Source organism: Microtus oregoni, unplaced genomic scaffold (assembly GCF_018167655.1).
Source record: "Microtus oregoni isolate MIOR12 unplaced genomic scaffold, Mior012 000011F_ref0000422, whole genome shotgun sequence".
Classification (NCBI taxonomy): domain Eukaryota; kingdom Metazoa; phylum Chordata; class Mammalia; order Rodentia; family Cricetidae; genus Microtus; species Microtus oregoni.
The window spans coordinates 45,044,153-45,062,209 of NW_024543070.1; the positions used below are offsets into that span (position 1 = coordinate 45,044,153).

At 44.9% G+C, this 18,057-nt stretch overlaps 1 protein-coding gene across 2 annotated transcripts in view; it reads right to left on the bottom strand.

Moving 5' to 3' along the window:
* Positions 1-18,057, bottom strand: part of LOC121453545 (aminopeptidase O-like) — a 226,130-nt gene that overhangs the window by 193,742 nt on the left and 14,331 nt on the right. For both annotated transcript variants that reach the window (XR_005975027.1, XM_041660416.1), the window contains exon 3: positions 1,780-1,933. Coding sequence is in view for 1 of the 2 variants with exons in the window: in XM_041660416.1 (XP_041516350.1) it covers positions 1,780-1,933 (154 nt within the window). In the remaining variant the exon portion in view is untranslated. The remainder of the gene's footprint in view (positions 1-1,779; positions 1,934-18,057) is intronic.

The following is an 18,057-nucleotide window of genomic DNA, read 5'->3' on the forward strand; positions in this document are numbered from 1 at the left end:
TCAAGGGAACCTCAATTTGTGTTTTGTTTTTTTTTCTTTTTCAAAAATTACATTAATTTTGTGTGAGTGACCTCATGCAGAGGTCAGAGAATAACTTTTTAAGAGTTGGTTCTCTCCTTCCAGTATGTGCGTTCTGGGGATTGAACTCAGGCCAATAGGCTTGACAGCAAGAACCTTTACTCTGAGCCACTCCCTACCCCTCAACTCCTGTTTCCTGGAGAATATCCTCTAGTTAGCATCACAGTTAAGTTGTGGTGGTGACTCCAGGTGAGAAGATAGCTCGAGATGCTGCCTGAGGTGGCTCAGTCATTATAATAAGGTTGTAAATGCCTCTGGGAGTGATCATAAGTCACCTCCTCCAAAGATTAGACCTGGTATGAATGAAAACAGGTACTGTTCCTCAGTTGGTAGGAAAATAAACAAATTATCGCCCCAGTCTCCTTATCCTCATCTACAACCAAGAGTAACAGACTACAGAACACGGGCTGCAGACAGCCAGTGGCCTCTGTGTGGGCTCAGGATCAGCTGGGATCCACCATAGTCACAAATCCTGCAGCACACCAGTGCTTCACCACAAGAAGACACATTTCTTATTCATACCAAGTCAAAGTTACTCCCTAGGGCACCTGTTTTCCTTACTCAGAAATATGGCTGTTGACAATTACAAAATGAATCTGCTGTGTGGTTCCAGAGCAAGGGAAGGGAATGCTAGACACTCTCACTTGCAATTTAATATCCCCACATGAAAGCAGGGTACGCCACTCTGTCCACAATTACCTTCTTCCCTTAAGAGAATGCAGGTAAAATCTAATAATCTTTCCAGAGCTATATAATGTAGAGCCATTAGGAACTCCAAAACTGATATATTATTGAACAAAAGGAAGAAAATAGATCTATGCTGCCAAAAGGCATAATGTAGGCAGGAAGATGTACTTGTCACCTGGTGTCAGTTCCTAAGGACACCGCCATAGCACTGTGCTCAGAATACATGCAACAAAGCAGAGAAAGACCAGCACAAACATAATGCACACCAAGATGTGTCAGCTGGTTTCTTTTCCTGTTTTGTTTGTTTGAGACAGGGTCTCATATATGACTGGCCTTGAACTCATCATGTATCTATACCCAGTCTACACAGTGCTAAAGGTAGAAGCCAGGGCTTCATGCCTGGTAAGGACTCTACCAGCAAAGCTGCAGACCCATCCCTCTTCCTTCCACTGCACACCTTCCTTCCACTGCACACCTTCCTTCCACTGCACACCTTCCTTCCACTGCACACCTTCCTTCCACTGCACACCTTCCTTCCACTGCACACCTTCCTTCCACTGCACACCTTCCTTCCACTGCACACCTTCCTTCCACTGCACACCTTCCTTCCACTGCACACCTTCTTTCCACTGCACACCTTCCCTCCACTGCCCACCTTCCCTCCACTACACACCTTCCCTCCACTGCACACCTTCCTTCCACTGCATCCTTTTTTCATTGTAACCTTCCTTTCACTGCACACCTTTGCTTTATTAAGACATTTCCGATCAACCACTAAGACATCTAAAGGGTAGGAAGAAAGTGTTGAACTTGCAGTTTTTTAATTTGAATGAGCGTAGAAATGCTTCTGCTGATATCATAGAGGGCTTCACAGCCACTTGCTTTCTTCTCTTTCTTCATGAATTACAAGGCCAACTCTCTTTTCCAGTAGACCTTTCCCTGCTTTGATTAGCTCCATTCTGGCTCAGTTTCTCACATTTCCAGAGTAAAGTCAGCAAACTCCCAAACACAAACCTGAAGTCAGCTTTTGCAGGCAGGAGAGGGTGCTCTATCACCAGCTCATCTGACGGGGATGTCTTAGGCTTCACTTCTGTCCAGGATCCCACTGCAATTGTGAAGGTGGAGGCTGGCATTGGCATGGTCACATAGTAATGCCAGCTCATGTACCCTATGAACAGAAAGCAATCATCATGAGGCACTGTGTGGCTGTGGACCTCACTCAATTCCACACTTGCAGAGCCTGTGGGAAAAACTGGGAACAGCACATCCTGGAGGGAAGCCATGCCACCTGGAGGGGCAAGACTACAGGCCTCAGAGAAAGTATGAGAGATGCTGGTTTGAAGGCAGTCAAGAGATCTGATCTCTTCCAGAGGTTGGTTTAAAGCCATAAGCAAGGCTAATTCTAAAGGGCGGTGCTGAGGCAGCCACTTGGCTGCCAACACGGAGGGTGCTGGCCTCAGGCTGCCATAGACACAAGAACACATCCTTTTCTTCCTCTGTGCCTGGCATGAAAAAGGAAATGTAGCTGATATGAACGAATTTGATGAACAAATCAATAAATGAGGAATGATCATTCTGGGCTATAATCCAACTATTCTGTCTAAATTCAATTAAAGTCCCCCTAAGATGGAGACAGTAGGAAACATGAAATTATGGAAGGGAAGTACGTAGGTTTCAGTCCTGACTTTACAACCAATTAGCTTGTGGAAATGTCTCTTTTTCATGCTTCTAACTATTTAGATGCTCACCCTCATCCCTGAGCACATGCAAAGCTGAAGCAGAGAGCTCACGACACCAAGGGCTCCCACCCCAGCTCAGGATGTGTTCTCTACTTGGTGCAGACATTCGAGCAGGCTTTTCTCAAATAAATGATTGATAATTTACAATCCTAGGCCTCTCTCAAAGATGAGGAAGTAAACTTCCTGTTTCTGAAATGTGAATGCATCATCAGAACTAGCATGGCATTCTTACAGAAGCGTCTTGCTCTGTTGGTTCACAGAGTCAGGCATGGTAGCATGTAATCACTGGCTACATTCAAGCTTAGCAAGTTTGAAAACAGCCTGGAATACATGAGACTTTCTCTCAGGAACAGGGACCCTCCCCCACCCAACACACACGTAGAATATTCTTTTACACTGTGTGAATATATGTCACTGTGATTGGTTTAATAAAGAAGCTGACTGGCTAATAACTGAACAGAATAAGGTTAGGCGGGAGAGTCAAACTGATAATACGGGGGGCGGGACAGAGTCTGAAGAATAGAGAGAGATGCAAGATGAATATGAACATGCCATCCTGAGAAAAGGTACCAAGCCACGTGGTGAAGTGTAGATAAAAATATGAGATAACTGAAAAATGCAAAAGTCGGCTACCAACAAATCTGAGCTATTGACTAAGTGTTTATAATTCATATTAATTCTCTGGGTGTTTATTTGGGAGCTGCTGGCAGGACAAAAACTTCTGCCAATATACACTCCACACATAATTTTTAAGACATATTTATTTGTGTGTGTGTGTGTGTGTGTATCTAGTGTCAACAGAGGGCAGAGGAAGGTAGCAAATCCCTTGGAATTGGAATTACAGATGGTTGAGAGCCACTGTGTGTGTGTGTGTGTGTGTGTGTGTGTGTGTGTGTGTGTGTGCTGGGAATCAAACCCAGGTCCTCAGCAAGAGCAACATGTGTTCTCAAGCATGAATCATCGCTCCAGCCCCTTATATGATTGGTTTTGAAAAGTTTTGATTTAAAAGAAAAAAATCTCAAATCTCAATCCAAGGGCAAGGGCTAGTCACCACCTGCAGTTTTCTTGAGAATTCACCGTGAACACTGGGGCTTTGCTTTAAGACAGAATCCAGACCTGGGAGCTAGGGCTGTACATCAACTGTTGAGAGCACCTGCCTCACATGCAGACACCTGCAGTATCAGCACTCAGGAGGGAGAGGCAGGGAGATCAGAAATTCAAGCCTGGCTTCACACTGAGTTCAGACCAGCCTTAGCTGGAGAGAGCCTTGGGATTAGCAAAGGAGAAGCCACACAGAAGCCCTCAGGTGAAAATGGAGACTGCCCCTGCCCCAGTACTATTAAACACTGTTGTTTTTGACAGAGAATACCATGCAGCACAGTAGATATGTAGATGCTAGGATGGCAGATATGCAGGCCCTACTTTATGCAGATAATGGTTTTATTTATTTATTTTAAGGCAGAAATAAAAAGAATGAAGAAAACAAGATAGAATAGCTACAACACACAGGAAGCTGTATACAAACGGACAAAGGTGGCAAACGATGGCGCAGACTCACATCCTGTGGGCAGCAGAGAATGGCGAGGCCTGCTTTTTAGTTCCCTCTTGTAGGTTGTAAAAGTTTCTAGGATAGGGCTTACTGAACTTCAGCTAGCCTGGCTAAGCATCAGACAGTGGTTAGATCGATGGGTAGGCTTCCCTACCTTGTATATCTGCACTTTCTGTTCATCTTCCACAGACCCTGGAGAATGGCTTACTTTCTAGAGAGAACAGAAAGGGCGCACTAGAAGAACGTGGGAGGAGAGGAGAGAATGGCAGGTGGATAGGGCTAGGTAAATGTGGGCATGAAGGATGCTGGGACCACAGGCATCTTCTCTTACTTCGGTCCCAGATTGCTAGTAGCTAAGCTTTGGTCCAGGAGGAGGACTCAGAAGGAGCTGTCAACCCAAGAGCAGAGGCAGGATGACACATTTTGGAGACCTGTGATCAGTTATGGGGAGGTTGACTCATGTATGTATTCAAAGTCCTCCTCCCAAATGTAAACAAACCAAGGACCTTCAAGGCACTTACAGAAAGCCCATTTAGTGTTCCAGACTGAGAGAAGCAAGTAGGTAGAAAATACTCCTGGAGGGAGGACTGGAAGCATACTCAAGATGTTAACACCACCAGACACAAACAGTCTGAATTAAGAGAATGTATTGCAGTCCTACAAAAAATGCTCTCAGAAAGCACATCATTGGTAAAAAAAAAAAAAAAAAAAAAAAAAAAAAAAAAAAAAAAAAAAAGGCCTTATGGGCGAAAAGAAGATTCAAACAAGGGATAAGATGAGACACTGAGGTAAAGAAATCTCCCATAGGGTCAAACAAAATGTCAAATCAAACCAAGCCACGGGAAAACAACAGTAAGAATCAGGGAGAAGAAGGTGCGGCTAGGAGGCCGAATACCCAAGTAATAGAAGTCCCCCAAACCGTGGCAGAGAAAGTAGAAGAGGACCATTAAAACCCAGGGGATTATCCCAGAAGGGACCATGGGACTCATGATAGAAAGAACGCAGGATCCCTGAGACACAGAATAGGCTACTCATATTAAGGGTGCTGTGAAACTGAAGCAGGGGAATGAAGAGCCCAAAAATATCCACCTCCTACATGCCCATGTTCATCTACAGAAGTGTGCTTCAAAGAGGCGAGAGAAAAGAAAGGACGCCTGCAGAGCCATGACCCACACCCATGGAGGCTGCCCACTGGCCCAGAGACCACAGAGTCTGGGCTTGATGTACACATGGAAACCCAAGGAGATGGAGCGGGGTGACACCAAGGCACTATTACTAATTCCCAGTAGAATAGACACCTAGAAAGGGCACAACTACAGCTGGCTCTGGCTCTTCACACACACAAACCTGAGGCATTGATCCAACTCAAATCCCATGACCCACAACGAGAAGACGGGACACTGGGAAGGCCCATCTGTGAGTAACCAAGCTCCTCAGCAAAGGATGTGGGGGAGGGGAATGCCAAGAAGCAGAGAAAGAAGCAGAAGTAACTACTTCATTTTTTATTTTATTTTTGCCCATAGGCGAGCGCTCAAACACTGGTGCTGTGTCTTCCACCCTCTTGTTACTTTTACTTTAAGACAGAAGCTCACTAAGTGCCTAGGCTGGCCTTGAACTAGAGCTCTATCTGCCTCCAGCTCCAGAGCAGCTGTGGGTAGAGGTGTATCCTGCAAGGCCCACCTGAAAGCAGTTATTTCTTAAGCAGGAAAAATGATAAAGCAAGATGATTGACTGCTCTTTGGGGAAAAGACTGTAATAAAAGCAATAATTATTTGGCTCTTAAATATTGTATTTTAATGTAAAATAGCTAAAGTTAAATCATTAAAAAGAAATCTTTTTTTTTTTTCTTTTGACTGGCCTTAAACCCATGGCAACCCTTCTCTTGATGGAGGAAGGTCATTGGTTAAAAAAATAAAGAAACTGCTTGGCTGGCCCTCATAGGTGAAAACATAGGTGGGAGGAGTAAACAGAACAGAACGCTGGGAGGAAGAGGAAGTGAGCTCAGACTCGACAGCTCTCCTCTCGGGAGCAGACGCCTCAGAAGAGACGCCATGCCCTGCTCCTGGGCAGACACACGCCATGAAGCTCCGACCCAGGATGGACATAGGCTAGAATCTTCCCAGTAAGACCGGTGCTCACAGATTATTAGAGATGGGTTGATCGGGATATCAGAATTAGCCAGTAAGGGCTAGAGCTAAAGGGCCAAGCAGTGTTTAAAAGAATACAGTGTCCGTGTAATTATTTCGGGGCATAAGCTTAAGCTAGCCATGTGGACAGCCGGGTGCTGGGGACGCAGCCCTGCCGCTCCTATTACTACATTCTCTTTACCCCAGAGCTGGGATTGGAAGGGAAAGACACCATGCCTAGAGAAAAGGACATACTTCAATCTTGAGACACTATTAAAATGGTAAAGTACAACAACTGGGAAGGAGCAATCTGGAAATAAGGAACAGGCGGTCCCCTGAAAAGAATCCCTTTAGGAATGGTATGCTGCACACCAGGGCTTTCTGCCAATGCCAGGCACGGGGCTTTACCTGCTCCTTTGCAGTCTGTCTAGTGTTAGAGATTGTGGAGAAGTAGGGACGGAAGCAAATTCTACGTTCACCAGAACTGGAAGGCCAATCTTATGGTGACACCTCACCTGGCACTCAAGGTGCAGTAGGGAAGGCACAATAGGGCACGATGGCCCTATTAGGAATAAGGGGACCTAGGTATGTAGAACACGCTAGCAGCTTAAATAGCACGGAGTCTGGGGTAAGACGAGAAAGCTACAGCAAAGCTGAGCTGGGGTCCAGCCCAGACATCTGGAGCCAGCACTGCTCCTCCAAGGTCTTCCCTGAAGTTAACAATGGAAAGAACGTTGTTTGCTTGCTTTTTAGTGTGCAGACAATCACATTGTTTGCTATTTCATTCTTCTGGGGAATGTCAGGGACAGACTGAGCATTGTCCCACTTGGAAAAAGTACCCTGACAACATCAGCAACTGAATGTGTGTGCTTCCTCTTCTTTTCTTCTTCTTCCTCTTCTTATTTTTTTTATATATTTTTTTGTTTTTTTAAGACAGGGTCTCTCTGTAGTTTTGGAGCCTGTCCTGGAACTAGCTCTTGTAGACCCAGTTTGGCTTTAAACTCACAGAGATCCACCTGCCTCTGCCTCCAGGCATGCGCCACCACCGCATGGCTCCTGAATGTGCCAATAGAGAACCTGCACATATGTCTGTACTTGGAATTGTGTCTGAAGTGCTGCAGAAGACCATTTTACACCTCAGAAGACCATTTTATACCTCAGACTTTAAAAACAAAAAGTGGCATCACAGGGCACACCAGCTGGTCAGCCTTTAGAGATCTAGTTCCCAAGGCCCCGACTGATCCACCAAGCTTCTAGGGAGCATTTCTCAAACACATCTGTCCATGAACATCTGTCCTGATCCTGCTTCTCGAGCATTTCTGTCCCTGAACATCTGTCCTGATCCAATCCTGGGCAATGCTAGAGCCAGCCTGGACTGTGCAGAACTTCCTGTGCTCTGGGAAGGGCTTTCAGCTTGGACTATAAGGACATTTTTAGACTTCTTACCAGGAAGAAAAGCCTCTTTTGTGTTGCTCTTGGGCCAGTCTCCTACGAGTCTTCAAAGCCTGCCTACAGCCAGGGGGTACCCGTGGACTGCAGGGCATACATTCCAGAGTCTGCCCCTTGTGGTCAGCCTGCCCTGCCGACAACGGGTTACGGATTTACTTCTTTCCAGAACGCCACGGGTGAATGCTGGCTCTGGAAATGTTAGCCCAGTTCCTGTTCTGTACCTGCTAGCTGAGGCATGTTAGTATCTTTGGCTACACAATTTCCTCATGTGTACCAGAGGAACAATCATAGTGTCTACCTCACGGGATCACATGAGGAATAAAACGGACAAGCAGACAGAGTCACGAGGCACAGTCCTGGTCTCAGTGTTGGACGCTGCCGCTGTCACTGCTGCTGTCATCGCTTGCGACCTCTCTGCTCTGTAGCTGCCTCTCCCAGCCAGTCCAGGAGACTTTCTGAAGGCGTGAGCAAGGATGTTTGAAGGTATGGCTGCCATATGTGCACTGAGACCATGACCTGATGAGGCCCACGTTTGAGGTTTAAGGTTGAATGGCATGAATACACAGTACAAACAAAGTGATCCATTTAAGAATGACAGCCCAAAGGGGGCATCCTGCATGACTTCATATAGAATGGGCCATTTGGAGACTATTTAAATGCTGTTTACTTTCTGTGAGCTGTCCTCCATGAAACAGTGAATGCCTTCATTTTTCTTTTTATTCAACCCACTTGCACCCAACCCCCTCACAGAACCAGCTGCAAAACAAAGAGAACACACTGTACTTACATTAGGCAAAGTTTTTCCTCTATAGAAGCCAGAAGCCCATCCCACCCTGGATGACTTCATAGCGAGGCCTGGACTCATTATAGGGGCAGCAGAGATGGAGGCTGTGGAAACAGCCAGAAGCAATGGTCCTCCTTCACACAGACTCAAGCAGTCAAGCCCACCACCTTCTTACACAGATTCTGCAACCCCCTCAAAAAGAGAGCAGAGTTCTTTATACTATATACCCCTATATCATTTTCTCAAATTAGAATACATTTAGGGGCCATTTCAACAACACCACAAGGCAGTTGTACGATGAGACATCTGTCTCACAGGTGTGGTAGCAGCCATGATAAGATCCAAATAAACATTTTCATCTTCGAAACAGGACTGAAATTTTCCTTAGAGATAACTGGATTTTGCAGTAATAACAGGACTTGAAAGGGGTTGGTTTTCAAAAGAGACAATTTAAAAAGTTGGTTTTGGCTATGATGCAGTTCAGTTATGAGTATTCATGAAGCATGCACAAAGGTCTGGGTTTGACGCCCGGCACATTATATACACTACAATAAAAGTTACTTCTGAAAATAAGTACACCATAACCTAGAAAGCACTAACACAATTACCTGAGTCGCTGTTTTCATTACTGTGCTGAGAACTGTCCTTGGCATCGATGTGAAGACTCTCATCGTAAGGAGAGTCAACGGGTGACAGAGCAGTCAGCTCATGGGGTGAGAGCCGGGGAGGGAGGGGATGTGACCATGACTTGGTATCTTGAGACAAGCATTTTTATGAAAGGGAAAATATGAGAAAAATCAAGGTCCTGTGGTCACTTTTTGGTCCTACCAATCAGCAAGAGTAAACTAGTGAGGTATATGGGTAGTCAAGTCTTGCATACCTGGTCTACTACCAAAACTTCAAAGGCAGCTACCGCCATATACCACCTTACTGCTACACAGGCAAGAGTTGGTTTGCTTTATCTTCACAAAGCTAAGCAGCTCGCAGAAGGCTTGACATTTAAAGAGTTAGCTGAGGCGGTTTTCAATTGGCACAGTGCTTGCCTAGCACGAAGGACTCCTTAGTCCAGTCCTCAGCACCTATACTGGGCACAGTGGTGCATATCTACAGCGCCACCAGCTGGGAGGTGAAGGCAGGACACATAATCAAAGTCATAACTGGTTGTAGAGCAACCTTGAGGCCAGCCTAATCTACATGAGGTCTTGTAGATCAAAGAACAAAACAAACAAAAACAACAAAATAAAATCAACTAATAAAGAAATATCAGGGGGCTGGAAAGATGGCTCAGCGGTTAAGAGCACTGTCTGCTCTTCCAAGGGTCCTGAGTTCAATTCCCAGCAACCACGTGGTGGCTCACAACCATCTGTAATGAGATCTGGTGCCCTCTTCTGGCCTGAAGGCATACATGCAGACAGAATACTGAGAATACTGTACACACAATAAATAAATTTTTTTAAAAGAAATATCAGTTCAAAGACAGACAAATACATGAGAGCTTTAACAAAATTGTTGTTTTCACTGAAAATTAAAACAGGCACTCAAGTCTTCTTATTGGAAGCACTCATGTAGCTTTGGAAGAGTCTACTGCCAGCCAGACAAACAGAACGAAGCACTCAGCAATGTCAGTTGTATGTGCTCTCATTTAACGGATCGCATTTACCTCCTCAAATCTAATGTATTTCCTACCCCAAGACTATCACCCTACCTACAATTCTTTCTTCAGAGCATCCAGCCCAAACTGTTCCATATGGTAGGAATGCTTCAGGAACAGCATCACAAATGCAAGCTGCATAAGGATACATGTATTTATAAGTGTATGATAACTATATTATATAAATATGTATATCATAGAAACATATAATAAGTAAAATATATGCATCGAAAAGAATGTAGGCTCCCAATTTTCATTGTTCTTCCCCTCATGGCGTCCTTCTCCATCCTTTGGGGCTCCGGCAAACCCAGCATTTCTCCTGTTATGACTCTTGGGATGCTGCCTCTCCATGGGTGGTTGGCACTTCTGCACAGACATGGCCATGGCAGCCCTCCACTACTGCCAAGGGCTGTCACTGGCAGCAGGTGGGCCAGTGCCCACTAGCCTTCCCTAACCAGGCCAGACAATAGCTTCATAAGCCAATGCTACCCTACAAACCCTCTTGCCAGGAGACCTGGAGAGAATAACCTGCAAAGGTGGAAGAGCGCCACCTGCTGAGTGAGTGCTGCTGTGTAGGTCATGAGCATCTCTTATCTCACGGCTTCACGGCTTCCCTAAGGAAACACTGTCTCCCTGGTGTATACAACCACAATGCAGACAGCTAACTTCCCTGAAACACCAAGGACACCAGTGGACAGAACACCACCTGTCTGGGTGGCTGGTCAGAAGGTGAACATTAACGCCTCTCATTCAAACATTCGTGAATGTCTAGGCCAAGACAAAGATGCATAGCAGTGAGAATGCTGCCAGAAGCACTGTAGTCTAAAAGCAGAAAAACCATAACCTCTACATATCACATGTGCATGGAACACATAACCTCCACATGGAACACATAACCTCTACATATCACATGTGCATGGAACACATAACCTCCACATGGAACACATAACCTCTACATATCACATGTGCATGGAACACATAACCTCTATATATCACATGTGCATGGAACACATAACCTCCGCATATCACATGTGCATGGAACACATAACCTCTATATATCACATGTGCATGGAACACATAACCTCTACATATCACATGTGCATGGAACACATAACCTCTACATATCACATGTGCATGGAACACATAACCTCTACATATCACATGTGCATGGAACACATAACCTCCGCATGGAACACATAACCTCTACATATCACATGTGCATGGAACACATAACCTCTACATATCACATGTGCATGGAACACATAACCTCTACATATTACATGTGCATGGAACACATAACCTCTACATATCACATGTGCATGGAACACATAACCTCTACATATTACATGTGCATGGAACACATAACCTCTACATATCACATGTGCATGGAACACATAACCTCCACATGGAACACATAACCTCTACATATCACATGTGCATGGAACACATAACCTCCACATATCACATGTGCATGGAACACATAACCTCCACATATCACATGTGTATGGAACACATAACCTCCGCATATCACATGTGCATGGAACACGGTGCTGAGAGGCGAGCAATGATGACAAAGCACAGGTTAAATGACCGAAACATGTACGACATCATCAGGGTCCACGTGAGCGACGGAACGGCAGCACGCAGCCTGGCTGGAGGGCAGCTTTCTACCGGGACCGACACATATGTTCACTCCACACTTGGCCTTCACAGCTCATGCACGCACAGCCCAGTCTGAGTTCCCAGTTCCCAAACCAAGAAGCTTCTCTACTTTGCATTTTCTTTTTGTGGGTAAAACATTTAATCATAACCATCCCTAAATGTCTTTTAATTCACTACTTCCTTACACGTGACCCCTGCTTGCACACCGTGGGAGCATTCTCCACTGTGTTGCTTATTTTGAGCCATCAAAAGGGGAAGAAAGCTAGCTTTTAGTCGGGGAGGGTCTAGCTCCGTAAATCCTTCTCCCTAAAATTTCCCAGTCATGAAAAAGAGAATACCAGAGAACTGGTCTATTAGACAGGCCAGAGAGTGGCAAGTGACATTTATACTTTTGTTTTGTTTTGTTTTTCAAGACAAGGTTTCTCTATGCAGCCCAAGTTGTCCTGGAACTTGCTCTATAGACCAGACCTCAAACTCACAGAGATCCGCCTGTCTCTGCCTCTTGAGTGCTGGGATTAAAGGCATGTGCCATTCGCTGCCTGGCAACATTTACACTTTCTACTTTTGAAAATAAAAACAGAAGAAAGATCCTAGAAAAATAATTTATTTAATTTGTAAGAAGTCAAATTAGATTTATAGCCGGGCGGTGGTGGTGCACACCTTTAATCCCAGCACTTGGGAGGCAGAGGCAGGCGGATCTCTGTGAGTTCGAGACCAGCCTGGTCTACAAGAGCTAGTTCCAGGACAGGCTCCAAAACCACAGAGAAACCCTGTCTCGAAAAAGCAAAAAAACCCAAAAAAACAAAAACAAAAACAAAAAACCCACCAATGCACATAAATTAGATTTATAAATAAAATAAAGCAAGGGGCCTGGGGAGCTGGCTCAGAGGTTAAGCCCATATACTACTCTTGGTTCCCAGCACCCACATCCAGGGGCTCATAACCACCTACACCTCTAGCTCCAAAGGATCTGATGACCTCTTCTGGCCCCTGCTAGCACTACACTACAGCTTACAAATATAATCTTAAAAACAACAACAACAAAATAATTACTAGGGAAAATGAGGTTTTTTTTTTCTTTTTTAAGTTACTGAGAGAAATCAGTACCAAGGAAAGCAATGAGCATGGAGTCGCTTCTGTCATCACCTACAATGGTCTTCAGGGTTTCCGCCAGGAAACATACTTTCATCTGATTACACAGGCCACATTCAGCACACACATTTCTCAGCCCGTATTATACACAAGGCATTGAAAGTGGAACAGAGCTGGCGTAGGTAACATTCCTGCCAAAATGATTTTAAGATGAGGAAGCCGAATAGTTAAATCAGTCAAACAAGTTATTCTCAATGTATGGCCTTTCTGAAAAGAAAGAAATGAAGGGAGGGAGGGGAGGAAGGGGTAGGGGGAAGAAAGAGAGGGGAAGAGAAGCCGGGAGGGAGGGAGGGAGGGAGGGAGGAAGGAAGGAGAAGGGGTGGAAGAGAGATGACGACTTAGGTAATAAAGTTCTTTTTTCTTTTCCACAAGGCTAAAGGTCTCAGCTAGTCTTTATTTTTTATTTTTTTCTTTATTTATTAAAGATTTCTGCCTCCTCCCCGCCACCGCCTCCCATTTCCCTCCCCCTCTCCCAATCAAGTCCCCCTCCCTCATCAGCCCAAAGAGCAATCAGGGTTCCCTGACCTGTGGGAAGTCCAAGGACCACCCACCTCCATCCAGGTCTAGTAAGGTGAGCATCCAAACTGCCTAGGCTCCCACAAAGCCAGTACGTGCAGTAGGATCAAAAACCCATTGCCATTGTTCTTGAGTTCTTAGTAGTTCTCATTGTCCGCTATGTTCAGCGAGTCAGGTTTTATCCCATGCTTTTTCAGACCCAGGCCAGCTGGCCTTGGTGAGTTCCCGATAGAACATCCCCATTGTCTCAGTGTGTGGGTGCACCCCTTGTGGTCCTGAGTTCCTTGCTCGTGCTCTCTCTTTCTGTTCCTGATTTGGACCTTGGGGTTTCTGTCCAGTGCTCCAATGTGGGACTCTGTCTCCTTTCATCACCTGATGAAGGTTAATATTCAGGAGGATGCCTATATGTTTTTCTTTGGGTTCACCTTCTTATTTAGCTTCTCTAGGATCACGAATTATAGGCTCAATGTCCTTTATTTATGGCTAGAAACCAAATATGAGTGAGTACATCCCATGTTCCTCTTTTTGGGTCTGACTTACCTCACTCAGGATAGTGTTTTCTATTTCCATCCATTTGTATGCAAAATTCAAGAAGTCATTGTTTTTTACTGCTGAGTAGTACTCTAATATGTATATATTCCATACTTTCTTCATCCATTCTTCCATTGAAAGGCGTCTTGGTTGTTTCCAGGTTCTGGCTATTACAAACAATGCTGCCATGAACATAGTTGAGCATATACTTTTGTTGTATGATAGGGCATCTCTTGGGTATATTCCCAAGAGTGGTATTGCTGGGTCCAGGGATAGGTTGATCCCGCATTTCCTGAGAAACCGCCACACTGCTTTCCAAAGTGGTTGCACAAGTTTGCATTCCCACCAGCAATGGATGAGTGTACCCCTTTCTCCACATCCTCTCCAGCAAAGGCTATCATTGGTATTTTTTATTTTAGCCATTCTGACAGGTGTAAGATGGTATCTTAAAGTTGTCTTGATTTGCATTTCCCTGATTGCTAAGGAAGTTGAGCATGATCTTAAGTGTCTTTTGGCCATTTGAACTTCTTCTGTTGAGAATTCTCTGTTCAGCTTAGTGCCCCATTTTGGTAATAAAGTTTTTACGATGGTTGTTGTGGATGGCCCCGACTATTAGCGTTCTTTTACAAATCGTTAGGAAGGATGATTTCCTAGTGGAACACAGACTCAGAGGGCTCTCTTCTGATGTCTCCTGCCCAAGGACCGCTGCCATTTCTGTGACTGGCTCCGAGATGCTTACATCTCAGGAAATTGGCCAGTACCTGGTAAATGTGCTAACGGGGCTGATGGCATGTCACTGTGACAGAACCAGACTGGCTGGGCAGGGCTGGCTACTCAGGCTTCCAGGGACTATACACAGGAGAGTGGAGGACCCAAGGAGGCAGGCCTGGCCGAGGGAAACCACGTCTCCCACCACACACCCCCACCCACACTCCTAGTCCAGTCAACACGGACTTCAGCAGTACCATTCCCTGCTTGTCCTCGGATGAGCTCCGGGGAGAGTTCTTTCTCCTTTTCAACCTCAATCTGTCCTTGGGTTGGGCTGGGAAAGGTTTTGTGAGGTGTAAGAGCCATGAACAGGAAACCCCAAGCATCTCTATGAAGACCCTGCTCTTGCCCGGAATTCTAAGGAAAAGGCCCACAAATATTCCTGGAAATACTGAAGTTTTCTGTGAAAATGTTAGTTTAATTTTTTTCTATTTTTGGGGGGCAGGGGTAGGGTCTCACTGTGTAGTCCAGACTGACCTTAAACTCTTGCTCCTATCAGTCTCCTGATTATTCTAATTTTTAATGATAATCTTTAAATAGACAGACTGATAAAAGGCAAATGGGGTAGAAATCAGAACAAAGATTCTGGTCTGTGACTCTTCCTTGTAAATTCTCACCTGCGCTTGGAAGACATCGCAGGCAACAGCCATAACCCAGTAAAGCTTCTTTACGAAAACAGGCAATGCACAGAACCTGTCAGCGGGCTGCAGGATGCTGGTGTGTGAAAGCATCCAGCCCTTACTGCTTACACAGTAGAACTTGGCAGCTTCAGCCAAGTGATCCTGGTTTTAAGGATAGAAGGAGGGCATTATGGAACCTTCCAGGATTAAGAAAAGCTGCTGAAGCCAGGCATGTGTCAGGAGTGTCTCTGAATGGAGGACAAGCGAGGTTAATGTGTGAGGATACAAAGTTGAAGCCTGGATTACCTTGGAGACCCCAAGGTTGAAGATGCCAGAGCCATGGGATACCTGTTGAAGAAAGCTGCTAACAGGGCATGGAAACAGCCCAGGAAAAAGACGTGTGGTGTAGCCAACAAAGCTGAAAGGAGTTGGAGATCTGAAGAGCACTTTGACATCAGATGCAGTTTGGAGTTTGCCCAGTTGATTTTTGGTCTGGCTCTGGTCCAGTATTCCCTCACTATGATCCCTTCCCTACAATTTGGAATGGTAATGCATATCCTGTGATATAATATGTTGGAAGTATGTGATCTACTTTTTGACTTTGATTTTATGAGATTATAGTTAAGAGACTACATGAATCTCAGAAAAGACTTTGAACTTTTAAAGATTGTTGAGATTGTGATAGACTATGGGGACTTTTGAAGTTGGACTAAATGCAGTTTTGCATTATGATATTACAAGATTTTGGGGGCTAGGAAGTGGAGTGTGGTAATTTGAAAGAAAATGGCCCCCAAAAGAAGTGATACTATTACGAGGTGTGGCCTTGTTGGAGGAAGTGTGTCACTGTGGGGGTGGGCTTTGAGGTCTCTTTTGCTCAAGTTTCACTCAGTGTGACACTTCACTTCCTGATGCCTGCAAGCTGTAGGACTCTCAGTTACCTCTCTAGCACTATGTCTTAGCATTAGACAAAGAATTCGCATATCTACAGATAAAAGACACATTCAGAACCCTCAAGTAACCTGTGCAGAGGCCGCTGTGGAATACTAGTTTAAGATGTGTTCCATTTGTTTATGCTGTGGAACATTTGTTTAATGATGCAAAACTGTTGTATTCTTTTATGTTGTGTTTCTTTAACTCCATAAAGCGGTATTGTTTTGCCTGTTTAAAACACATGATTGGTCTAATAAAAAGCTGAACAGCCAATAAGAGACTGGCATGCAGAGAGAATAAATAGGAGAAGAAGAGAAAGAGAAGGGGGAAAGAGCAAGAAAAAGGGTAGGAGAGAGAACACCAGCAGGCAGTCACCCAGCCACACAACCAGCCACAGAGTAAGAAGGAAAGAAAAGAATACAGAATAGAGAAAGGTAAAGGCCCAGAGGCAAAAGGTAGATAGGCTAATTTAAGAAAAGCTGGCTAGGGGGCTAGAGAGATGGCTCAGAGGTTAAGAGCACTGGCTGCTCTTCCAGAGGTCCTAAGTTCAATTCCCAGCAACCACATGGTGGCTCACAACCATCTGTACTGAAATCTCGTGCCCTCCTCTGGCATGCGGGCATACATCAAGGGAGAATGTTGTATACATAATAAATAAATCTTTAAAAAAAAAAGAAAGAAAAGCTGGCTAGAAACAAGCCAAACTAAGGTTGAACTTTCAGAAATAAGAATAAGTCTTCATGTATTTATTTGGGAGCTGGGTGGTGGGCCCCCAAAAGAGTACAACCAAAACCAAACAAACAAAAAACCAAACTACAGATGCTCTACAATAAAAACTTATGTGCAGTAACGCGTGAAAAGTGCTCAACAGCATCAGCTACCAGAGAAATCCAAACTGAGACCGTGAGACAGCATTTCACTCAAACTGAGACCGTGAGACAGCATTTCACACGGCCTCAAGGGCCAGCTCTGGAGACTGATTGTGCTAAGCACTCGCAATAGTGAACAACAACCAGAGCTCACAGATGCTGCTGGTAAGAATACAAAACCATGAGAGCACTTGAGACAGGACCTGGCAGACAATGAACCTCAATTTAAGAAGCAAAAACAGATGTTTACCACGTGATCTAGACATTCTAGTCTCAGGAGTTCACCATGAGAAATGAGAGCCATGGCTTCAAAGAAGTCACAGATGTGACGTTAGAGCATAATTTCTGAGCTGGCCCAAACAATCTGTCTACAATAGGTAAGTGGGTGGAACGAGGCTCATTCATACCAAGAATCCTATCCATGGATTAAAGGCTGGTTTTTATGGGAGCGGCAGGCTGAGTTGAAGGCAGGCCCACCGGAATACACAGCAGAGCTAACCCCTGGAGATGGAAATCAGGTCAGGGACACAGAAGGAATAAGTGTACACCAGGAGCCCTCTGGGTGATGGAACTGGCCTGTGCTACTATGGGACAGTGTCAAATCATTGAATGACCCATTTAAAATACACATTGAGAGTAAGTACCTCACACTGCAGCTCAGCCGATTAGAAAGGAAGGTACCACATCTAGAGCTAAAATTTGAATTACATAAAATTTCAAAAGGCAAAGAGAGTGTGGGCAGCAATGCCAAACTTCTTTCAAAAATTAAACCTTAATGTAAGATTTATCCTCAGAATGTCACGTGAGTGGTGAGAACAATAGCAGTTATCTCAGAGGAAAACAGTGAAGTAGGGCTGGGTGTGGAGTCTACAGAACAGTGCCAGCACCTGGGGGCAGAGGCAGAAAGGTCAGAGATGCTCAAAGACAGCCAGCATCCTCATCCAGT